This window comes from Microtus ochrogaster, linkage group LG7_11 (genome assembly GCF_000317375.1).
Source record: "Microtus ochrogaster isolate Prairie Vole_2 linkage group LG7_11, MicOch1.0, whole genome shotgun sequence".
NCBI classification, from domain to species: Eukaryota; Metazoa; Chordata; class Mammalia; order Rodentia; family Cricetidae; genus Microtus; species Microtus ochrogaster.
The window spans coordinates 21551867-21577266 of record NC_022032.1 but is presented as its reverse complement, the minus strand read 5'-3'; the positions used below and the strand labels follow the sequence as shown (position 1 = coordinate 21577266).

The window sequence follows — 25400 nt, the reverse complement described above, 5'->3', positions numbered from 1 at the left end:
AGGGAGGGAGGGAGGGAGGGAGGGAGGGAGGGAGGGGTGATGCCCACCTGCCCAGCCAGATCAGTCTAATAAAAGGCAAGCATCACTAGAGAACCAATGTCCTCCTCAGGTCCACTTTGTCCCATTCATACAAATGACCCATCCGTAGACCTTGCTCTTCCACCACTCAGGCTGATTGTTAATGTGAAACAAAAACTTAAGAAATGAGGGGTCAAAAAAAAAAAGCTGAAGGATTTATTCCAGAATATTCAAGAATACTCTTTATACCTTCCAGTGCAATAATGAAAGGCTAAGAATTGTGTCTGTCCCCTGCCTCTTTCCTGAGACGAAATCTCAGGAGGGTCAGGGTGGATAACTTCTAAAATCGGAGAGGAGGGGGAGGCACACAGACTTTGTTGTTTGTTCTTCCCTGTTCCTATCAAACCTTCAAAGATTACAGAAAGACCTACGAAGAAGGTGAAAATTAATTGCGATCATAGGACACCGCTCTTAGCTTTTAGGTAGGCAAAGGTGCTTGCTGCTAAGCCCAGCTGTCTGATTGATCCCTGCACACAGGGGAAGGAGAAAGCCGGCTCCCTCCAGTTGCCCCTTGTAGCTGTTTCTCCATGCATGTGTGCAGCTTGGGGATCCCTGATGTACACCTATGTTCACCAGTCTTCCCTCGGGTATTTGCTAGACGCCGTCTATATCATTTTACTTACTGGCCGCTTTTAAGTTAACCGGTCCCCAAAACGCAGTAACTGTTCGATGCATGTGACAATGTCTCTGTTGGTGTGTGCTCATTTGATCAAACTCTATCGCTAGAAATTCTTTGAAGGAAGCTGCTGCACAGGTGCCCTTTAAAGGAAAGCAGGTGCACTTTGAACTTTGTAACCCACTTTGCTGTCACTCTCATTTACGTGAGCACCAATGCTGCAGTCGGCTTTATATTTTATCGTTACTTTTAACCATTGCCAACCTCTTACATTAAACAGTTTTTGTTTTAATATATTACTAGTTATAACTTTTAATGTTTGTTGGTCGTTTGTAGTTCTCATTTTGGATTTAGATCAATTTTCCTCCATTTTCCCATTGGAGGTCTTTTCCTATTTTTTTTTGCATTGTGTATTTTTAGTTCTTGGGGGTGTGGCATGCACATAGCACAGAATGTGTGGGCGGGGCTGAGGACAACTTTCAGGACGCAGCTCTGTCCCCTGACTCGGTATGGTGCGGCTGTCAACCAGATTGTCAGGATAGGCAACGATCACCTTTGCCCGCTGAGTCACCTCATTGGCCTTCCATTCCTCGTGTGTGTGCACGCATGTGTGCATGAGCATATGTGTGTGCATGTGTGCATGCGTGTAAGTATGCGTGTGTGCGTGCATGCATATGTGTAAGTGTGTGTGTGTGTCTGTATGTGTGTTGAGAATGGCTAGGGACCGGAAATGGTCTTGCTATATAGTTCTTGCTGGTGTGATATTGGCTCTGTAGAGTAGTCTGGCCTCAAACTCACAGTAATCCTCCTGCTGGTGTGATATTGGCTCTGTAGGGCCTCAAACTCACAGTAATCCTCCTGCTCCCCCTTCTCCACATTGAGATTACAGGAGGGATCCGCCACATCTGGCTTCTCTGCTTGATTTTTATTTTATTTTATTTTACCTTGAAGCAACATTTAAGATGTGAATGTTTTGCCTTCTATGTTAAATATTTTTATAACATTTTATTAATTTAATTGTTGATTAGGTGTATCAATTTTCCTTGCAATTTATAGCTCTCACACCATGCTTGTAAAGTCTATATTTAATCTAAGAAGCAGTCTAAAAATACTCTTAAGTTTATTCAGGAACAGCATTACTTTTGATTGGTGCTAGGCAGAGATCCAGGCCCTCCTGCACGCGAGGCGAGTGCTCTCCCAGTGACCCGCAAGCGCTCTGCTGGTGAGCCCTACTCCAGTTCCTCAGTAACCATTGAAGTCAGTGTTTTACTATATCCTCTGGTAGATATTAAAAGTCCAAGTTGGCTCTCTTTCTAGAAACTCAGAGTCAAGGCGTCAAGCTGTGTGTATACCCTATCTTTAACATTACATGCTTCCCTAACCCTCCATGGCTAAAATAACAAAAAAGCAAAGAAGGAAAATACATAGCTTTAGCTAAAACACTGAGCCAAAAATTTTATGTAACCAGGTTTTACTTTATCTATCAGCGTATGGGGGGGGGAGCATATATACGGCCACACGTTACATGTGTGTCTATGTGCATGTGGAGTCCAGATGTCTTCATCTGTTACTCTCCACTTTATGCTTTGAGAAAGGGCCTCTTGCTAAACCTGGAACTAGCTCATTGTATAAACTGACTGGCCAGAAAGATCCAGGTAGCTGCCATCTCTGACTCCCCAACACTGGAGTTACAGGCATGTGCCACCACTCCCAACATGTCACATGGATGCTGGTGGTGGGAACTCAATGCTTCATGCTTACACGGCAAGCACTTGGTTGACAGAGCTGTCTCCCTAAGCAGCTGATCTATCTTTGTTTCTTGAACTGGAGCTTGAGAAATGGCATGGAGGTGGGGAGTGGGGAGGGTAGGGGGTGCCTGATCTTACAGAGAGGCCTGTGAAGGGGGGCATATGAAAAGGAGCTTAGCGTATCCACAGCAATACCGTGGGAACACACACCAGACATTGCTTGAGATTATGTGTGAATCTCCTCATTTAATTTCCACAGCCCAACATTTTATCTCCATTTAGCTAAAGTAAATTTGTCGCTTTAAAAGGAAGCCCGCCTGAAGTCGCATGGCCGAGCCATGAATGAGAAGGGGTTCAGAAACTGTCAAGCACCCCATTGTATTTTTGTCTGTGTTCCATGAGGTTTCTATAGAACCGGAAACAGGAAAGAGATTTATGAAACGTAAACATGGCAATGGAAATTCATGCCGTCTGTGTTTATGGGGTGCCTTTGGGGGCATCCCAGAAGAGGTGACTAAGGAATGAAGTGTAAATTTGTGCCTCTCACACCTGAGCATGCCCAGGTGCCACCTCGGGATCCCGATGAAGCTCGTAGTCTGAGTCAGCAGATCTGGAATGAGAACCGAGATTGTGGATTTCCAGCAGGCCCCCCCGGTGCTGCTGCTGGGTCCACAGAACATATTGGGGCATCGAGAATCCCCGTGGCGCTGTCAGACGTTCCGTCTGATGATAGAAATGCCCCGTTGGCACACTGTCCAATTCATTAGCCACCAGTCACATCTGGCTGTTGAGCGCTCGAAGTGTGGCTCATTAATTTAATGAACTGAAGTTTCCCATTCCCTCTTAATTAATTGAAACTTGAGCAGCCACAGGTGGCGAGTGGCTACCATTTGCAGACTACCGGTGAGAACGCTGCTAGCGGAGACCCTCCCTGTCGTATACTAGAGTCCATGTGTTGTCACTCTGCGTACCCCAGTTTAAGGAAGAGCAGAGTTCATCTCAGCAGTCACGGGATGCTCTCCTTTCTACTACTGAGCTCCCAATTAAAGTCCTCTCCCGTGCCTGGCCTTTAAGGTGATAGACCCTTACGCGACGGAGATCCCTCTGACTCCAAAGCAAAAATGTGAAATCTAATACTGATTGTGGGACTATCCAAAAATACCCGACCTACTTTGCCCTTCCCTAACATGTTCGTCTTCTTCTTTTGTTGATTCTCCAAGATGGCAGTAATGAACAGCACAGGTGGGAAGACGGCCAGTCTGTTGCTCGCTCGCTGTTGCCGCTGTTTGCCTTCGCGGTTATACAGTGACTCTGAGTCTTGATGCGCACACTTTCCTTACAGAGGACTCCTCCCCACCCCGTAAAGGATAGCCTAAAGTTTTCATAGAAAAACAGCCAGTCCATCGTGAAATGTGACCATGAGTAGTATCATTTAACACAAATCAAAGTCAACGCTGGACTTAAACACCATGTAAGGCTGTGACCAGACTTTTCCATCCGCTTTCTCAAAAGCAGCATGATTGACAGTCGCTATGTAGGCTCCGTACCACTAGGCAGAGCCTGAAGCTCCTCTGTTGTTTTCCCCTCACAGGAAGCCTCAAAGGAATCTGTGCATCGTGTTAGTTAGTTTTCCCATTGCTGGGGAAAGCAACTGGAGAGAGGAAGCACTCATCTTCGTTCACAGTTCCAGGGTACAGCCTGAGAAACCATGGCAACAAGGGCCGCAGGCAGCAGGTCACATTGCATTCACAGACAGGAAGCAGAGGGACATGAATGCGCATGCTTAGCTGGCGGTTTCGTATCGTCAACTTTGGTGCCCTGGACTGTGACGTCAGATTTAGGGATGGTTGTCCAACGTAAGTTAACCTAATCTATAGCAATCACACAGTGGTCAGAGCTTTGTCACCAAGATGATTTTAGATTCCGTTAAGTTGACAGCATTGATCACCAACTTGGTCATCTTTCAGCCTAAAGAACACCGAGAAAACAAAAATATCATCAAAATAGTTTATGCTAGCATGGTTTCCTAGCTCTTTGCCCTTTTGACTAGGTTTTCCCCCAACCAATAATTCATTTGACAGCAGATGTTTGCTCTCCCATTTATAGTATATAATTCAGTCATGGTTCTAGTCATTGAATTGTCCTACTGTCATCCCGACCGTTACTGTCACCCCCTAAAAAGGAACTGGGTCCTTTAACAGTTACTTTGCATTTCTTTGTAATAACACAGTCAGGTTTTTTCCAGTAGCAGAAAAAAAAAAACTGAATTTTTTTTTTTAGGTTTATAAATTCATGTCCCAAAGACTATAGATAATTCAGCATTATTTTTCTTTTGAGCTCCTTCCTGACACGTGGTATTAACCAAAGAACCACGTGAATTTCCAATTCTCCTTTCCATTCTAAACTATATATGTGTTTGTTATTTATTTCCACTGAACAGCTGCTACCAAGTGAGTCCTAAAATAGATGTTGTCATCTGTCTGCTAAAAGGGCTGTTTAGCGACAGGAGCGTTCCCTGAACCCGGTAAAAAGCAGCCCGTGGAGCCACGGTTCAATGCAGTTAGGATTTCTTAGCCGTTATCTGCACTGCTTTTGAGCACATTTGCATTTTGTGAACATCTTTACCTTTCTGTGTACCTTGAAATTGATTATGGCACCAGCTAGATGTGTGCAATTGAAGGTCAGAAGGAAATGCACGCCAACCCTTTATGCGTCCTGGAAAATCAACCAGTTAAATATATATGGGAAAAATAAAACGTGGGCTGACATTCTTTTCTCCTTTCTGGACGTGTCTTTGTAGTAAAAGCACTGTTTTAGTGGGTTGTAGGACACAGTCACGCCATGAATTACAGCCCAGTTTTCACTACAGCATGTTCCCTTAACCCTTTGAAGCCTAACACTCGGGAAAAAAGAATGTACTTTCCCTGGGATGGAAAGGGAGCTCCTGCGATTTCATCATTTATAAGAAAGCGGTGTTGCCTGGATTTTAGAGGCAGGATACTGTAAAGCTTAAATTTTACAAGCAATATTTCGGTTTTGGTGTTGCGAAATTAAGACACATTAAAATATGATGCAATGGTAGACGGAGGTCCAGAATAAGGCAGCTTCTGGGGGGCAGGGGAAAATAGTGATTTGATTAAACATATCTCAAGAGCACTGAGTCTTTGATCCCAAAACGGAGAAAAATCTAGCGAAAACCGAACTCAACTAAACTGTGCTTTGTTGTGTTTTGTCCCCAGTGAGAATGGTGCTTTAAGTCTGCACGCTCTTTCCGCCCTCACTGAAGTTTGGGCATGTCACTAGTGTTCTAGCCTGGCTTTCCGTGGGAAGTCTTAGTGGTGAATTTTCATAAGACTTTGTCTTTCCATGTTTAGCCCAGAAACAGAGAAAAGCGCAGCAGGTCACGTAAAACCCAGTGTAGTCTACTACCAGCTCTGTGATATCCTAACAGTGGTTCCTGAATGAACTCACATGGGAAAAGGCTCCTTTGTGACGGTATAAATTTTTGTTGTTTTTTATTAGCATAGGATAACATATTTGGTTTTGAGTTTATCCTATGTCTTATTATTCCCACAAAAAGAAAAGCACTTCCCAAGCCAGGAACTCTTGCAAATGGTTATACTCCTCTTTCTCCAGAAACAGTCTTGTTCACCCTTAGCTTGGTATGAGGCCCGCTAAAATAAATACTATCAAAAATACAGTCTCTAAGCAGACTGTTTTTCATTTGCCCAAGATTCCAAGGGATCTCTTGACTTGGAAAATATTCTAGGTCGGTAACAATTAGGAAAAAAAAATCATTAGAGTTATCACAATGTCAGCTTATGCTCGTGTTAAGTAGCTTGTCTGTAACGTCCAGTGACATCTATGTCTCAGGCTATCGTTTCTGTAGACTGTTTCTCTGACAGCTAAGAGGCACAATAAAGCACTTACCCTACAATGCATAAGTTCTCAGCTGGTGTGACCCCTGCATTTCTTTTCCATCAGTGATCCTGAGCACAGTGCATTCGGAGAGCAACATGTGGAGAGTAAGGGTAGGAGATGTGGCTACTTGCAGAAGGGCGAAAGAAGGACTTTTCTTGACTGCTAGGAATTCTCAAACACTTTACTCTAAAATCTTCACGTTCCCGACTCCATAGTCGATGGCTCCACCTTAGAACTGAACCGACAAAATAATGCTAAGACATTTTTGCGTGTGTGTGTTACATGTTTATCGTTCCCACATCATCTATAAATGTCTACAGATTGCTCACCTTGTCCTTCGGTCCTTCTTCCTTGACAATAAGGGTTCTCAAGTTCTTCTTTGATGCCTTCAGTTATGTAACAGGCACCCATCTGAATAGGAAGCATTCGTTCATCCACCTGTCCGGTGACCGTTCATTCGTTCAGCAGGTGTGTTGATTGGTGACCGCTGCAGAAGACACAATGTCACAGGTTCAACTGTGATAATAGTGTAGTCAGTGTCCTCTTACAGATGGTAATATTTTGAAGGAGAGAGACATCTAACAACTAGTTGCAGTTACCACGGCTACTTAATATAAAAGCTGAAGAAGGCCAGGGTGAGAGCTTGTGGCTCAGTACTAGAACCCTCCCATGTGCTATGATTAGGAAAGACAGAAGGGAGGGAAAACAGAGAGGAAGGGGGAAGAAAGAAGGGAGAGGTGAGGAGAAAAAGGGAGAAGAAGAGGGGAAGAGAGGAGAGGGAGGGGAGGAGACATTATAGAAGGCTAGCAGAGCTTATGAAACACAGCTCTTCTTGACTCTGAGCATTTGAGGAAGATATGTCTGCTAAGACCTGCATTTTGACTTAGGGACAAACTTTACATTTTAACACATGACCTAAATGTAACTCCGAAAGTCAGTTGTCAAAGACAGAAGTCTACATGCCACTTAGAGAAAAGTTATGAGATGCATCTTTTATTCTTTGTTGAATGAGCTGAGGCTCTTGTCACAGTTAGCATCTTTAAGTGGAAGGGAATGTTACTTTAGAAATTTTGGGTAACTGAGCTAAAATTGCCACAACAATTTATAGTCTTTTTTTGTGTGTTTCTTTCTATAACATACATACTTTAAAATGTTATTTATAAAGCATGATGGGAGAAAAGTTTTTAAAACTCTGAAAGGAAAGCAATTCTGAGTTTTAAAACATTTGTTGCCTACTCTGTTAGTCTGTGATAAAGAAATCCTATTTGAGTGTGTGTGTGTGTGTGTGTGTGCTTGTGTGTGTATGTGTTTGTGTGCCTGTGGTGTATGCTTTTGTGTGTGTGTGTGTGTGTATGTGTGTGTGTGTGTGGTGTGATGGTTTGGTCTGTAGGTGAGTATGGTGTGGTGTGTGTTTGTATGTGGTATGATGTAGGTGTGTGTGGTGTGTGTGCTTGTGTGTAGTGTGTGATGTTTAGGGTGTAGGTGTGTGTGGTGTGTATGTGGTTTAGTGTGTGCTTGTATGTGGTACATGACGTGTATATATGGTGTGGTGTGTAGTATGTGATGTGTATGGTGTAGGTGTGTGTGGGGTGCTTGTGTGTGGTGTGTGGTGTGTTCGTATAGTTTGATGTCTAGATATGTGTGATGATTTGCAAAAGATATGATATGTGGATTTTGTGTGTGTGGTTATATGCAGAAGATGTGGTACGTGGGAGTTTGTGTGGTGCGTGTGTGTGTGTGTGTGTGTGTGGTGATATGCAGAAGATGTGGTACGTGGGAGTTTGTGGTGTGTGTGTGTGTGGTGTGGTGATATGCAGAAGATGTGGTACGTGGAAGTTTGTGTGTGGTGCGTGTGTGTGTGTGTGTGTGTGTGTAGTGATATGCAGAAGATGTGGTACGTGGGAGTTTGTGGTGTGTGTGTGTGTGGTGTGGTGATATGCAGAAGATGTGGTACGTGGAAGTTTGTGTGGTGTGTGTGTGTGTGTGTGTGTGTGTGTGGTGTGTGGTGATATGCAGAAGATGTGGTACATGGGAGTTTGTGGTGTGTGTGTGTGTGTGTGTGTGTGTTATGAGGGGTGGTGCATGTCGGGGGTAGATGCATAAGGAAATCTGTTTCCTCTTTGATCACAGAAGAATCAGCATATCCAGTTTCTGTTACTGAGTCAGTGCTAGAAGTGGCAAGAGCCTCACTTTGAGGCCCTGCTGTTGGGTATCCTGCTTTGTTGTTGTAAGGCAGAAACTCCATATATGGTTCTCTCTGACCTCAAGCTTTTACGCCTCGTACTCTCAAGTGCTGAGGTTTGGAGCTTGCCCTCCACCCCTAGCCCCCACTGTACAGTTTTAAGCACACATCATTCAGTGAGTCAAAGGACAGCTGTATTTTCCAGCTATACTCCTTCCACACAGCGCTAAGAAACAATCTCGTGATTTCAAAATGCCCGACACTGCGGGCCCTGCCTTTCCCAGTTCCATCTCATGCTAGGAGCGGATCCGTGTTTCCAAAGAAGAAGCCAGTGATCCTGTCCTGTGTTACTTTCTGCCCAGCCTGACTTGGCTGCCTTGAGGGCCAGCGAGGGGTTTCTTCACCTTACTGCTTCATCCTCAGGCTCATCCTGTCCTGTCTTCCTTTTCCACAGCACACTTTCTCTCTCGCTGACCGTTTTCATGATCCTTTCTGACCTTCTGGAGGAAAGGTTTTTTTTTTTTTTTTCCACCATATCCTCCCTTTCCCGCCATGGCAAAAGCATGCCCATGGCATTCACACAAGATGACTCCTACGTGCAGCTGCAGAAATACGAAGCTCTTGGTTCTGACAGAAACTTCTGGAGTTTTGTTTGCCTTGTATATTCTCCTCTCTCCTCTCAGTTAATACCAATGCCTCACTCTGTTTAATTCCGTTAAATATTTAACTATTATCGATACCTTCCTTAGACATTAATGCCACTAAATATAGCCAGTGCTGAATATCTCCTTTAGAAATGGAATTCACAGATCTGAGTAAGACATAGTCTTTACCACAGTGATCTCATGTTTTTAGAAGAAAGTGTCAAATGTGCATTTCACATTATAAACGGTTCAATACCGTTTCTGAAATCTGTGCCCCTCAAAACTCAAGGTTTGAAGTTGTGTCTCTGCACAGTCATTTGTTAGTTGTTTTGTACAAGGTGCTCCCACAAACCTGAGCTCCCTCAGCGATGTGGACTCACAGTAAATGGGAGGAAGATTTATATGATCTGGAGAAAAACTGGGTTGTGGTCAATAGCAAGTTGAGTAATAATGTGATACTGTTTCCGGGAAATATTTCACAAAGTAACCCATGTGCCATATAGAACTGCAAGTGTTTGCTTGATGTTAGTTGATGTTACCCTCCTCCAGGTTCTAACCCAGGCTGGCCTGGAGCTCACCATGTAGCCCAGAGATATTTCAAACACACAGCAATGCCTCTGTGACTGCCGAAATTATAATGTGAGCTCCCACACCTGGCCTCATGCCTGTTTCTCCTAACTGCCCGATGCACCAGATAGTAATGTCCACAGGCTTTCAACCAAGAAAGTTCCAGATACAGAAAATCAGTCCATGTTCATGCTTTGAGCCAGTATGTAGTTTATAGGGGACCATGCAGGGATCGTCTCATTTTGAAAGTGTATTATTGTTTTTTGTTTTGTTTTTTTTTTTCTGTTCAGATCTAAGAATTTGCAGGTTGTAGATGGACAGGATAATTAACATTTGAATGACAAAAAGAAATTTTTTTTTCCATTTTGAATTCTTGTCCTGTAGTATCTTCTGAGGAAGATCTCAGGGGAGAACTTCTTTGGCTGCCTAATACTTCTTTCATGAAAATTAATTTGTAAGCATGAATTTTTACCTTGGTTTTATTAATATTGTTTATAGGTCATTCCATTCATCCTTAGTAATGCTTTCTGTTTACATAGAAGATGCTGGGTTTAGCATCATATTATCAAATTTTCTCTCAAAGTAAGTGTCATAAAACCTTTGCCAGTCATTTCAGACAAAAAAATTATATATATATATATATAATTGTAAAAATTTCCCAATCATATCATAGAGGAGATAGGTCCTTTTATTATTGTTGCTGTTGGTCGTGGTGGTGGTTTTTCGAGATAGGGTTTCTCTGTGTAGCAGCTCTGGCTGTCCTAGAACTTGCTCTGTAGACCAGAGTGACCTCGCTGTAGGTCTTCTCATTCTAGATCAGCGGTTCCCAACCTGTGGGTTGCAACCCCTTTTGGGGGGTCAAATGACCCTTTCACAGGGGTTGCCTGCAATACTTACAGTACAATTCATAATAGCAGCAAAATTACAGTTATGAAGTAGCAATGGAATAATTTTACGGCTGGGGTCAGCGTAACATGGGTTGCAGCAGTAGGAGGGCTGAGAACCGCTGCTCTAGATCTTTAATCCAATCCTGCAATACATTTCCAGCTGTAACCAGCTAAACGCTCTGAGTGGTTGGGCCTCTGTGAGTTGCATTGAATTTGTAAATAGAACCCAACCGTATTATTATTTCGGCCATCTCAAATAATCATCTCTTTCATCTTTATTTTCTATTTCCGGAGTAAAGATATTTTTAGATGCTTTTAGCTCCTTCAGAGATGTTCACTCTGGTCTCAGAAAGGAGTCACTCATAGAGAAGAGATGTGTGGTTGACGTGGGAGAGTGGGCCATTTATTTTAGGCGAGGAGAGTGAGACCAGCAAATGCAGAAGCGCGCGGCCACTGGGAGCAAATCTCCTGAGACCGGACACTGCAGCTCCCTCTGGTTTGTTTGGAAACACACCCACAGATGCTCTACAAGTGATTATTAAAATACATTAGTAATTCTGCAAAGGTGCTCTCCCGGTGAATAATGCCAGAGGAGCCTGGGGTCACTGGCTTCCCAAGACCTTTCCTCTCCCCGTAGTGTGCAATGGAGTGACAGTCACAGGAGAGAAGGTTAATGCCGTCTGCTAGGTCTGGGTGCAGCAGGAAGATTGAAGTATGGAAGTAGACAGTGGAACTCGATGAGCAAGGCGCTCCGAGTTTCTGTTGTGTGGAAGATTAAGAGTAACCCACGGGAGCTGCCTGTGCCTAGGCCCCAGGACGGTCACCGAAGTTTACAGTGTCTCTTTGGAAACTACATGCATGCATGTACATGCTGGAAGGCACACATCCTCACTCATGGGTCATTCTCTCGGGAAAGGAACACCTTGTGCTAAATTGGACTGTTATAAAGAGGTTGTTTTTGTAGATTTTTGCCATAACTTAATATACCAACATTCCACTAAGTATCTCCATATTTGAATAGTTTGACCTTTTATTGATGGTAAAGTATCTTAACATTTCAAAGATTTCCATTTTGGGGGTCCTAAGTTCTCTGACTTTTATTTTTGTGTGTTTATGCATGTGTGTTGGGGAACAAGTGGCGAGCATTCTGCCACCCAGCTACACCTCAGCCATTCTATTTTGTCCTATAAAAATCCAGAGGAAGCCAAAGGGGAAAATCTGTATGCTTAACTAAGTCATTAGTATACAGAAACGTTTGTTGCGTAGTTCTGAAAGCTGCTGTGGAATAAAGAAACCCAGATGAAGAGGGAGTCAGAACTGCACACCTCTGAGTAGTGAGCGCAGCCATGGGGCTTCACGGCAAGCTGCTAAGAACTGCACTAGTGAGTCCTCTGCCGCCTTTGCTGATAGAGGCAAATGCGGTGTTTTGGCAGTGAGGGAATAGTATACACATCACAGAAATGATTTCAGTATTTTGAGTGTTTTTGAAATAGACATATTCTTTAAGAATGACAGTTGTTCCTACAAGATCCTCTGGCCTGGTAACAGCCTGTCCCCTTTGGCCTGGTGATTGCGTTGGCGTTCTTTCCGTTAAACCAGAGAATGAATGATTTTTTTCAGTGAGTCCCCAAACTAGAGGAAAGTAGAGACAGTGGGTAAACAAGTCCGCCTGAGAAATCCTAACTTCATTCTCTTTGTGACCCAGACCACGGCTTGATGCTCTCAGCCTCTCCGATGGCTGTCGGTGAGCAGGGGGAGAACCATTTCCTAGGTGGTGTCTATAGGTGTTTTACGCTACATCTGTGCAATAGGAATAGGTTGACTTTCAGAAGCAGAATTTTTAAAATCTCACCGTGCATAAAATAACATGAGTCAACTGTGGCAGAAACAAGCATATGTATTAAATCTGTTTATTCCCATCAAGACATGTTGATGGCCATTCATTTATGACATGACAAAAAATGAGGGAGAAGAAGAACACAGTAGAAACACAAGATATTGGCTGTCCCTGTAGCTTTTCTCTCTTCTTCCTCTTCCCTGAATCTGCTCACTCATAAGCCTGTGATTTTAGAGTGTTCTCTTAAATTTTCAGAGGACCTCGCCCCATCAAACATTGGTCCTTTTGAATACAAGAATATCATGTAGTTGATAAAGAGAATAATTTCCTTTCTCATAATGACAACGGGAAAACATATGGATATGAAAGCTGGCGTGAGAAATACTGACTTTAAAAGAAGTATATTTGGGTCAGCAAAGTGTGGGCTGTTGCAATATTATTAGCCTTAAAAGTTAATAACTAATAGTAATGAATTCAAATGCCAAAATATTGCCTAACACATTCTGTCAACATGCATATAAACACAGCGGGAAATCCAAAACAAAAGCTAATTTATGGGAAATGATGTCCTCCTAATGATGGCGTAGACCGTGGGGGTCCACATTATAAACTCCAGTCTTTCCATGAGAGGCTCCATTTTACATAGAAGACGTGGTTGCTTTCTCGGACTATGTATCAAGTCTAATCATTGCCCTATATTTAAGGATATTTTTCTTTTTTTTTTTCTATAAAGCCTACTCGGTTCCACATGTGCTTCATGTCTATTTAGATATTCATGAAATTACAAGAAAAAAAATGAAAGATCCAAGACACTCAAAGGATCATCACGTCTTATTGTACTTTGACCCATGCAGCGTAGTTTGTAAAATCAAAAGAACAATAGGGTCTTCTAATATGTTGCTATTTTATAGATACCCAGGTGTGAGTATTTTTCCCTTTGCTCAACGATGACATAAATATTTATATTCTTAAATTCCTAAAAAGCCCATGAACCCGCTAGAGTTTCTGAGATAGATGGAGCCAGATTTGGGACTAGGACTCGGGCGCCTTCTGATAGAAACAAAGGCTCCTGAAGACATCCCAGGAAATCTATACTACACCCAGGCAGTTCCCTGGCTGTGACCCTTAGCTCTGGAGTTTATTCCCTGATAACTTCTGTGAAGGGGTCCGTGCGTCATGAGCCTTCCTCTCATAGATTATCTGGGGGAAGACATGCCATGTTGGATGAGAGCTCAATGACGAGAAAGCGGAGCTCTAGGCCTTTGCTCACTGAGATAAGCAAAAAAGAAAGCTAGCCTACAGATATTCAGGATGATACGTTTAAAGTTGGTTTTCCTCTCCCAACCTCAGTCCTCACATTATCTTGTGCTTCTCGTCTCCGTGAGATAGCTTCTTGGCTCCTGTAATATTAAACAGCGTTTAGGCCATAATGGCAGGCCTGCTCAGAGCCATGCTCAGTGCTGCCAAAACCTCAGAGTGCACTCCTCAGACTTCAGGTTGCTGATGGCAAGGGTGCCTGCCTCTGTGTTCCCTTCACAACATCCCCTGTAATTTGCTCCAAGGTTCTGGCAGACGGCTGGACTCTGTCACCAGCTGTCACCACCACCACCCCCCCCTTCCTATCCACACTTGGCAGGATCCGAGGACTCAGACAGCCAGTAGAAATAATAGTAGCTGTGGTAACAACTTCAGTGGCATGGTCCCCAGAGACAAGATCACACTTGGCACCTTTTCTCTCAACGGGAATCTAAAAACGGCACCGAATTTGCTACTCGGTGGTATATAATTTTATTTAATCACACATTTTTGGTTTCAAGTGTTCCACATGCTGGCTTCTAAGTGTCAGGCGAGCATATATTGGTAAAAAACACTGACATCCACGCCCGCTTTTATAATGAGAAGGTAGCTATAAAGCCAACCGGTTTGTTCATTTCCATCCACCTTGAAAAAGAGAGAATACATGTAATTCCTCTCACTGGAATGGTGTTCAAATCTAAAAGAAATCCCTCCATAAAATTTTACTGGCGTGTTTTTACTAACACAGTGTCTCAAAATTATTTCAATTCGCCAGGGATTTTTTTTCCCCCTTTAACTTGTACTAGAGAAACCTAGAGGGGAGAAAAAAAAAAAACCTTAGAGTTTATTGAGAGAGTGTTTTTCAACTACGTAAGGAATATTTTTGTTTTCATCATTATAAAATTGGTCACAGTCCAAGGATACCAGAGTCAACCTAAAGAGAGAGACCGTCTAGGGCTGGCGTGATTGCTCAGCAGCTAAAGGCCCTTGCCACCCAAGCTTGGAAACCTGTATTCCATTCCTGGGACGCTCGTGAAGGTGGAAGGAGAGAACCAACTTCACAAAGTTTGTCCTCAAGCCAACCTGCCCCCTCCCACATGTGCCACAATGGGTGTGTGTACACATGTGCACACAGTAATAACAATAAACAGTCGTGTTGTAGAGACAGCTTGGAGTGGGCTGTTTGGCTATAACATAGGCTTCAGTAGCCATCGATGGCTTACAAGTCATATAATCCACTCTGAGAGTTGATATTATAAGTCTGTAATCATTCACTTGAACAGTAATATTTAAAAAGCTCTGATTTCTTGAAAGTAGCAGATGTTACAACTTGCTTAAAGGTGTATTGCAGGGGAATTGTCTTAAGAAATCTGTGTTCTCCTGACCTGAGAAAAGAGGGGGGCAGTAGATGCTCTTTCTGAGAATTACCAGGTCAACATGGGGGGCCCTCAGTCACTCCCCACCTTATTTTCCAGTCCTGCGTATTGGTCTGTGTTTCTGAAGTGGAAGGGTTCCCTGAGAACTTAGGGTGACCAGGCCTCTTGCTGTACATGGAGCCCTCTGACTGACCCTGCTGGGCTGACTGGCAGTCGGCAAATGCCTGGGACCATTTGTCTCCACCTTCCCAGCACCAGGGCTGCAAACCAAGCAGGCTACCACACCCGGGTTGTTACACACACACTGGGCAGCCAGCCTCGGGTCCTCATGCAGGTGTGGCAAGCGTTTTAACAACCGGGTCATCTCCCAGCCCAGGGTTTGCATTTTGATGACTTGACCTGTATTAAGTATTGTCTAAAATCAAAGGCCTTTTTATCCACCCTCTTCATTTGGTTTTACAGCAAATGTATAAAGTCGATACTTATAATTCCGTTTCCTAGGCAAGAAAACTGACAGTTTCGGAAGTTAGATAGTAACATAGGAACCAAGTTAATGAACAACCGAGCCATGCTCCAGCCTCCGTGTCAGTCATTGACACAGAAAGTGACATGGTGGGGGAGAAATGGAACCCAGGAATCAAAATGGTAAGGTTTTCTAGGCATGTCGGGTGTAAGACATGAAGTTAGTGAAGCAGTCTATAAAGACTTTTATTAAGAATACCAATCCCAAAGTCATCTGTCCACATGGAATTACAAGTTGAAGGTATAAACACAATTAAGATGAAAGAGAAATCAAGGCCAGACCTGCTGAGTGTTCACGCCGCAGGGGTACACCAGGGGAAGACTTGTATAAGTCAGCAGGGAGCCAGTGGCCTCCAGGGTAACAGTTTCAAACAAAATACATTCACCTCACATCTCTACGTGTTGTAAAGTCTGATTTCAGTGTAGCGTGTGTCTCTACCCCACGCTCTTTCAGGTTGTAGTCAGACTGTAGGCTGGGGTTGACGTGTCTTCTACGAGCTTAAGTGGTAGTAGATGTGTGTGCTCCCAGCTTTCTCGTGGGGTTCTGAAGGGCCTTTCTCTCACCACATGGGCTTCTACAGGGGACTGCCTGATATATGGTGTGCCAGCTGCTTTTCCCCATGGCAAGCAGTGCAAGGGAGAAATCTGAACAACCAAAATAGAAGCTCAAGCCTTTTATAACCTCAGATGAGAAAAGACATTCCATGATGCCCGCCTTATGCTTCCCGTTATAAGCAAGTTACTAAATCAAGCCTGCACTCAAGGGGAGGGGAATCTATAAGGGTATTATGGATGAATACCAAGAGGCAGGGATTATTTTGAACCTTCTCAGAGGTATGCCACTACATGCTGGCTTATTTTGGCTTAAGTATGTGTGCATTGTAATGATTGTGCTCACTCCAGGACCCATGCTAAGAGCACTATTTGGTATGTTTCTATGATCCCTATGGAACGGCCGCAGATGGCATTGGTGCTCTTGAAGCTGAGTCCAGGCAGCGTTGCGTCTTGACTGTAGCCACATTTTATGGTTGAAAGCAGTTGCAAGGGACCAGAGAAGAGACACTCTACAGTAGCACTCGATATTCACTCAGGAGTTGATGAGAGCAGCTAAGAAACAACAGGGTGCTAGGGGAAAATAAAAAAAAAAAAAAAAAACGGCAAATTCCCAGAGGAGGCTAAAGGCAATGAAGCTGGGTGGCTAATGTTGACAATATCACTACATGTAAGAGGGCGAGCCTCCATAGAGGCAAGTGGATGAGGTTATTCAAGAGATGCTCATGACCACTGGATCATGTTGATGACACACATCTGCCACATTTCATTCGCTCATGTGTCTATCAATATACAGACCATGAATATCACCTCGCCTCATCGTGATTGTTAGGACTGGTGCTGCTTTAGACAGGGCTCCCTGGAGGTGTAGCAAGAGCTGGATCATCCAGTCATTCTGGGTTTTTGTTCCTTTGCTTGCTTGTTTGTCTTTCTGAGGGATTACAATACTCTCTTCCATAAGGTGTGACATTTTACAACCTTATCAAAAGTTCATATAGGCACTAGGTGTCTTCATCTCTTGCAAGACAAATCATAGTTTCAGACTGCAGTGCAGTCTGGGTGGCCATGGGCTGACAATCATTAACGCAGCGCATGAATTCGCTTGACCACGTCACTTCCTTCCTGACACTTGGAATTTGCACTAAACAGAACCCATTCCACTCTTCTAGTGTTCTGCCCCGTGATGGAATCAGCTCCATTCTGTTCTGCAGCCACACGCTGTGTGCACCTTGATTCTAGTTTCTCTGAGCTCTGACAGAATGTAGCAGGTAGTCTAGAAGATACCAGCACTTTGGGGGAAGGTTTGGGAAAAGCAAATACTGGAAGGAGAAATACGGAAGATGAGGAGGGAGGGGGAACTATGGTCAGTATGTAAAATAAATTTTAAAAAATTAATTAATTAGTAAAAATGAAATAAATTTAAGAAAAAGCAAGCACATGACCCTCGACGAAGAATACATCAAATACTTTTCCATGGGGTCCAGTCTGCTATCCAACTCCAGATAGAAGAATTGGGTTAAGCCATCTTTATTTGCAGATGTAATTTTTTAGGTTCATTTTCCCTCTGTTTGTCTACCCTGTAGTTTTATTGCACCACTGCTTAGTAATTTCTGGGGCAATTTTGACTTTTAGAGTTTGTTGCCTGCCCACTCTCCCCTCTCATTAACCCCAATATGGATATACATGTAACCCAAAGTATATGTAAGCATCAGAGCTCACCAAACATTGGCTGTTTCAACGTCAATAGTATCCTAAGGCTAAACAACTCACTGTCTTCTGTTTTCAGGGAGATAGTAAGTAACATGTGATATCAATGGATGTGATTCTCATTAATTAGAATCTTAAGTGGAAACAGAATCCATCTTGTTGATACTTTTGTAATGATTGTATGTGCATGTGTGTGTGTTTGCGTGTGTGTGTGTTTGCGTGTGTGTGTGTTAAAGCTGTTACCCATCTGGCAAACAATATAATAGCTCTCCTAACACAAACAGCCTTTCACTTTTTCAGGTTTGATATCTGTGTACAATCCCATAGGTTATCTCTGTCCTTCAAAGTCTACTAAAACCATTACTATGATCAAATCGGTCATTCAAGAAAATTAATATCCTTTTTAATATTAAACTATGACAGTGATGGTAAATTATTTCTCATGGAACTTTGCGCCTATGGATTACAGGTGAAGGTTTGTATCTCTGCTAAACTAACTGGAGATTTCAAACATCAGGTGTCAAAATGCATTCAGTGTGTGTCGCCGACCAAACCTGCCCTAGCTCAGCAACAATGAGTACTGGAGAGTATTCCTAAATTGTGAGCCATGAGTCCAGGCAATTTGTAGCCCACTGCCCTTGCCAAACATTGAAAAGTATTCCCACCCCATACTGCTAGTCCAAGGAGAGACCAAAAATTCCAAAGTCAAGCTGTGATTTCTGCTGTATGTGTGTAGTTTCTGTACCCTGGTAAAGTTGAAAGCACAGAAGGCAAGCCATTCAAAGCCGGAGACGTCTGTATCGATTGTTGTGAGCTGGAACACACCTGTCACGCCTTGCCGTCTGCAGAACCAGCTCCCTCTATTTTCTTTGGAAATTGCTGAAGTATGTAAAACCTTGAGGAGTGTGCGAAGCGATAAATGTTTAGAAAGCTCCTGACATTTCGCCGCTCACACACTATGTAATTTAATGCAAAATAACATATGAAGATATACCCCCTTGAAAGATGACGACCTGTGAATTCAAGGGTTCTAAAGTCTGTATCTGAATCCATGAAAATCAGAGTTTAGACAGAATCACTGGGAGGCCGTAATTTAACCAAGGAGTATGCAGTTCTGCATTTATAACAAATATGTACTACAGACATCACTATGTTTGCTGCATCTCTTACTAATATTGCACATTTATATTAGATATTATTAACCGGATGTGGTACTGATAACAATATCCTAAAGTTATTGACGTTTTAATACACCCCATCTGACACATATAGTATTGATGGGCTTTCACCTACCTGCTTTTCATGTATTATATGAAAATTTATTATTTAATAATAATTAATATGCTCTTCATTCTTATCTAGTTAATTTTCGTTTTATTTTTACCTTTTTTATAAATTACTATCTTGCCTGCAAAAGTGTTTTCTTACATTTTCTGAAGTTGAGCCTGGCGGTGGTGGCGCACGCCTTTAATCCCAGCACTCGGGAGGCAGAGGCAGGCGGATCTCTGTGAGTTTGAGGCCAGCCTGGTCTACAAAGGGAGTTCCAGGACAGGCTCCAAAGCCACAGAGAAACCCTGTCTCGAAAAACCAAAAAAAAAAAAAAAATTTCTGAAGTTGGAAATATTGCCCATTTTAATTCATTGATTTAACAGATAATTATTGAAATGTCCAAGGTAGCCTTAGTCCTAAGTGTAACTCAAACCCATGTCAGATGGCTTATACCCACCAGCTCCTGAGGAGGCAGTGTCCCTTCTGGAGTCATGGGCACATTTAGAGATGAACACATATCCATGTAATGTTGAAATAAAGGCATCAATACCATCAGCCTAGACTTCTCCCTGGTGTTAGCTACTGCCATCTTGACCAAAAAGGTGGCTTTTCCAGCCAGTTGGCAGCCTTGGACTAAGGGGAATATTTATTAAAATGTGCCGTGGTCTGGCTAGACAATGCCATATTCATAATTTTGAACCTAGAGCTAGAGTACATAAATGAAATTCTTCTACAGCAAAAAAAGAAAAAGAAAAACCATGCCAAATGCCAACTACACTTTATATGCTCTTTGAGAGTCCTTACATTAATTAAATAGGCACACACCTCTTTTTTATGTAAACATAATATTTATCATTAATTTTTCAAAGATAGAATACTAAACTAAGGATTGAGCAAAATCTACATATATCCAAAGTCACTGCCCTTTGCCCTGTTGTATTATATTTTTCTTACTCTTATTATTTGGATATTTAATAGAAGTTATCTGTTAGGGCAGTTAGCATGCTACCTCTGAGAGAAGGTTTCTGAGAGCATCTGTCTTTTTCCAAATCACTTGTAAATCCCAATATAGATAATGATAGAAATGTCAAAACACAGTTGTCTTTCACAATGCACTACTGTGGTCATCATAGGGTTTCCCGGGGAATATGCAGTCTCCCGGAGAAATATTCTAAAGTATGCTCCACGAAGTGGAGGTGAATGTCTCGCCGTTGTTAATGGTTAATATGTCAGTTACATAGTCTTCTAAGTATTTTAAACAAATTGATAAAAATAATGTACTAAAATTTAATTTATGTTGGTTCTATATACTCATCATCATATCACATAGTTTTTAGTTATATTTTCTAAATATCTTAAAGAAGGAACATTGATAAACACACAGAAATATAGTAAACATGCATGACTTACAAATTTCTGAAGTTATCACTCCCACTTCAAAAGCCCACATGAATTACTCGATAACTGCATGTTGCTTGATCAGTGATATTGCTGTATCATATGCTCTAACTTCAAAACTTGATCGTCTTAAAGTGTTGCACTTTTCCCTAGGCGTGGTGACACATAGGATCCCCGCACTAACTAGAATACAGAGACAGGTGGATCTCTGTGAGTTTGATGATAGCCTGGCCTATGTAATGAGTTCCAGGACAGCCAGGGAAATACAGATAGACCAAGGTTCAATGGCTTTCCTTTTGTTTTACACATCTAAATCCTCTGTGGTCCTCTCATAGGTCATCAAGTTCCTCTGTGAAACATGGTTTTGCTTTGCTCACAATCCAATGGAAAACATCACGGTTTTCAGGAACATGGAGTATTAGTAACAGTGTGATAAATCTTCATATGACCTCTGGTCAAGAAGATTTGGCAAATGCCACTTCAGAGAATTCTCCAGCTTTCCTACGATGTGCAACACAGATTAATACTGTTTCCTTCTTAAGACCATCCTGGTACCAATTAACGGAGTAATGCTCAAATGCTCAATCATTATGGGAGTGCTGTCTGTCATCGTCCATGGCACTGCGACATAGATGGCGTGCGTTTGAGGAATTCTGGTTTATAATTTGTGTCGCACAATTACCCCTGTTATTTCATAAGATGGAAATTGGAACGTTCCGTATGAGTCTTGTTCTAAGCATGCTAAGCGCTTGCCTTTGGAGCTCAGAGCAACAGACCTTTAAACGACTTGTATGCTTTATCCTCAGCAATGCATCTCTTTGGCCTCAACTGGCACTTACAGCAGACTGAAAATGACACATTTGAGAACGGGAAAGTGAACGCTGACCTCATGCCAACCAACACCGTATCGTTACCTTCTGGCGACAACGGTAAGAGAAAGAATCACGGAGCCTGCGCTTTGTTTGAACGTCATTCTCCATAAATGTGGTTGTGACCATGCTTGCTTTCTGCTTCTGTGGGAAAGGAGAACGGCTTGGCGCTGCTATGCATCATCTCCTCATGAGCATTTTTTTTTGTTAATTTTCTTGAAAAGTTGGGCATTCACGCTTTTATTACAGGAACACAGTACTTGTCTGCCTGTGGGAGCAGGAGGGGCTGACAATTTAGGTCTTCTGCCTTTTATTGTTACAAGCATGAGTTTTGTTTTGGGCAGGCAGCTGGAACACAGTTCAGAACGTCACCTCTCGTGGCACCTTGGGTATATTAAGTTTTCTTAATTGGACTGGTACCTGGCGTTGGGATACCTTATTAATCTTTCTATAAAAGCTTTTAAATATAAACTACATTGAAGGATTATAACTCACTGACCTTTTCCGCAGTTGCCCTTTCTCCAGACCTTTCAGACTTGGCACTTTGAGGTAATAGAGACTTTTCAATCATTTGTCTCTGAATCATGGAACCGAAGCGGCTAGACAATGCTGGATTTCCTTTTCCCAATATAAAACCCCTCAAAAACAGGCACGTGCATATGTGTATGTGTGTTGCGCATAGTTCCATGTTGTTTATGTGTGTGCAGGTACACTCCTCGGGCCCTGGTCCCCTCTGACACTTGAAGAACGTCATGATAGGTTATCTCTCAGAATAACCCGCCATATGCCATTCTCTTCTGTCACGTGATGAATTGTCGGCTTTAAGGCATTTTCCTTGGCTCTTCGTCCTCCGTTTTCTCCCTGGGATACTCGCACCTCCCTTTCCCACCAGCAATGCCCCTCTCACCTGCCTCGTTTCCTTGCGAGACTAGAGCCAAGGCTCTTTCCCGTGCTTTCCTTTACTGCCGGGCTAGGGATTTGAACACGCTCTCACCTGCTGACCTCTCGTCTTTTATCTTAGCAATAATTATCTACGACAGCGGTTCTCAACCTGTGGGTCTCTACCCCTTGAGGGATGATCTGACAACCCTTTCACCAGGGTCGCCAAAGACTGTCTGCACATCAGATATTTACATTGTGACTCATATCAGTAGCAGAATTATAGCTAGGAAGCGGAAATGGAAATACTTTCATGACTGGGGCGTCACCGCAACATGCGGAGCTGTATTAAAGGGACGCAGCATTAGGAAGGCTGAGAGCCGCTGCTCTGTGGCTCTTCTCTCCCATCTTAAGGGGACTAAAAGGGTTTTATACCTTACACTTTTCACAATGCTAATAAATACCCCCTCCATATGGAACCTTTTATACAAAGAGCTATAATCCGGTATTTGCCATGTCACCACAGGGCATCACCGTAGGGTGGGTTAATGGCAGAGAAGAAAATTTTCCTAATTGAAATGGCCAGTGCCAAGTTTCATACAGTAAACTTTAATTAGCGTAACTGCCATGCATTTTTATACATTGGTACCATGTGTGAGTAGATCAAGAAACGACACAGGAATTAAGATCTACTTCTTTGTGTTCATTGAAACTGAGACTATCTCTTAAAGCGAATGATCACCGCAAAGCCAGTGAAATAGTACTTATTAATTACAGAAGAGATTATTTTTAGAAATAACAAATCATAATTCTTAAGAGTTCCATGTTTGTTGTGGATGCTTTGTTTATCATTAGCGTCCAAACTCGTTATTAAGATGAAAAGACAACTAGTGTCGCTGAACTCAAAATGTGGGATGCCGAGAAAGCTACAGGCTGGTGTTCACCTCAGGCTCAGCCGTGGCTCCTGACGTTCATCTTCCAGGGAATGTTAGACCACGTCCGCATCCCTCAGTGCACATAAGCGCATGTTCACTTCTGAGTCCTTCACCAACTGGTTGCTTGAGCAAAGTGAGTTGTCGTTCAGATTTGCAAGGGCATTTAGAATAACTCTAGAATAGAGTATTCTATTCATATCATATCAATTCCGTAGCACTAGAAGCACAAAAAGGACTACAGTTTCTATATAATATAGTCTCGAAGCGATGTCTGAAAACAGCTGCTAAACCTGTTGACTCTAATAGCAATGAGAAATACATGTCTATCTAACCTGCACAACCAGGCATATGCACATATATATAGATATAGATATGTGTATGTGTGCATATGTATGAATGAAACTGCTAAGTTAATATTTGTCTTTACTTTGATAAGTGTGCTCCAGTGCTTTTTATTTATTTCATCTTCCTCATTCAAAGCTGATTATTAAATAATTCCATAATTTATGGAGAGCTAAAGTTTCAAAAACTACTTCTCTTACCAGACACATAGCTAACATTTGCCACTGAAATTGTATAAGTTTATCCGCAGGAGTTATTCCCTCGTTGTATAAAGAAATCTTTCCCAAAGTGGATTGGTAAAAGTCCTCCCCTTCCCGATTCATTTGTGAACACTGGAGAACTGGCCCATCAGCCGCCCAACAGAACCACGGTATTGATGGAAATTTCAGTTCTGGAAAAAGAAAATTTAAAAAGGCTACATCTTGGCTCTGACTTTGTTGAAAATTTGACCTAAAAAGTCACTTGCCTACTTTATTATTTCTCAAATAGTCCAAAATCCCATCCATGTTGTAAAGAACAATTCCTTCTGTTTTTCAAGTGAAAACTCTTGGTATTTAGTTCTTCAGAGAGATGGGAGGAGACTATTTGCAAGAATGGAAACCTATAATCTGGCTCCTCTAGAAAGACTCCTATGAGAAATTTACAATAGACGTGAGCCATCACCCGCCATTTTAGATTTGTTAGCTGCCCAGACAAGCAGGTTGCATGATTGCTTTGTAAATTCTGATGCCCCAGCCTTAGAGAAAGCCTTAGAATCTGCCACAGAATTCACCAGGAGAATTAACTGTGCCAGGCATGATGAGGAATTACTCCCCAGGTTTGCCATGCAGTCCTCTTACTCCTGGGGCCCTATTTCATTTGTATCTGGTAATCGTCACTCAAGAAACAATGGCTGCATTAATGACTCCCTAATCTTCCTGCTTGCCTTTGGTCCTGCCTGCGCCAAAGCGCCTCAGAGGCAGTTACTGCCTCAAAGGAGACTCCATATTACAGCGCTGCCCTCTCCTCATTGTTCCCAACGCTTTCCAGGGCTGTGAACCGTAGGGTGTCAGAGCCGAAGTGTGGGTGGGGTCTTTTGCAACACTAATAGAAATGGACAGAGCAGATAAATAGGTAAGATTAAAGTTTGGGTCTCAAATAGCTTCCCTCTAGAAGCTGAAATTACTCCCTGGACCAACAGATTCATTTAACCTAATGTACTGGAAAGAATTACACAGAACCACACTCGGATGCTGGCTCCCTTGCTTACTTACTTTATAACCAGTTACTTAACCTTCTGAGCCTTGATTTCTTCCCACGTGGAGAGGGACTAATAACACCTTCCTCTTGCCATACCAGCCTCAGCCTCAGCAGCCTGGCTCCCCACTAGACTTCCCTACAGTGTTGTATCATCCCCACTCCCCCGCGGTTATTTCCCAGCTCCCTAATCTGCCCCAAACCCCATCTCGTGTTCTGTTAAATCATGTCCTCCAGAGGGCATGCTCTGAGTTTCCCATGAGAAACCTCCACTCATACATATATTAGTTATTCTTCTCATGTTGTAACAAGATACGAGACCAAAGCAACTTACAGAAGGGAAGGTTTGTTTTGACTCACAGTTTGATGGTACAGTCCACCATGACGAGAAGGCGTGGAGTGAGGTGGCTGGGGCGGCTGGCCGCATTGCATCCTGGGGCTGTTGGCCGCTTTGCTTCCGTAGTCAGGAAGCAGACAGAATGGAATGTTGATGCTCAACTCACTTTCTCCTTTTTTGTTCAGTCCTGGGCCTCAGCCTG

The 25400-nt window shown here is 42.8% G+C and overlaps 1 protein-coding gene across 5 annotated transcripts in view; it reads left to right on the top strand.

Annotated features, from left to right (window-relative positions):
- The window catches only part of Tenm3 (teneurin transmembrane protein 3), a 1721676-nt gene that overhangs the window by 1552099 nt on the left and 144177 nt on the right, over positions 1-25400 (top strand). For all 5 annotated transcript variants that reach the window (XM_026786916.1, XM_013352002.2, XM_026786915.1 and 2 more), the window contains one exon: positions 21407-21529. In XM_026786916.1, the coding sequence (XP_026642717.1) occupies positions 21407-21529 (123 nt within the window). The remainder of the gene's footprint in view (positions 1-21406; positions 21530-25400) is intronic.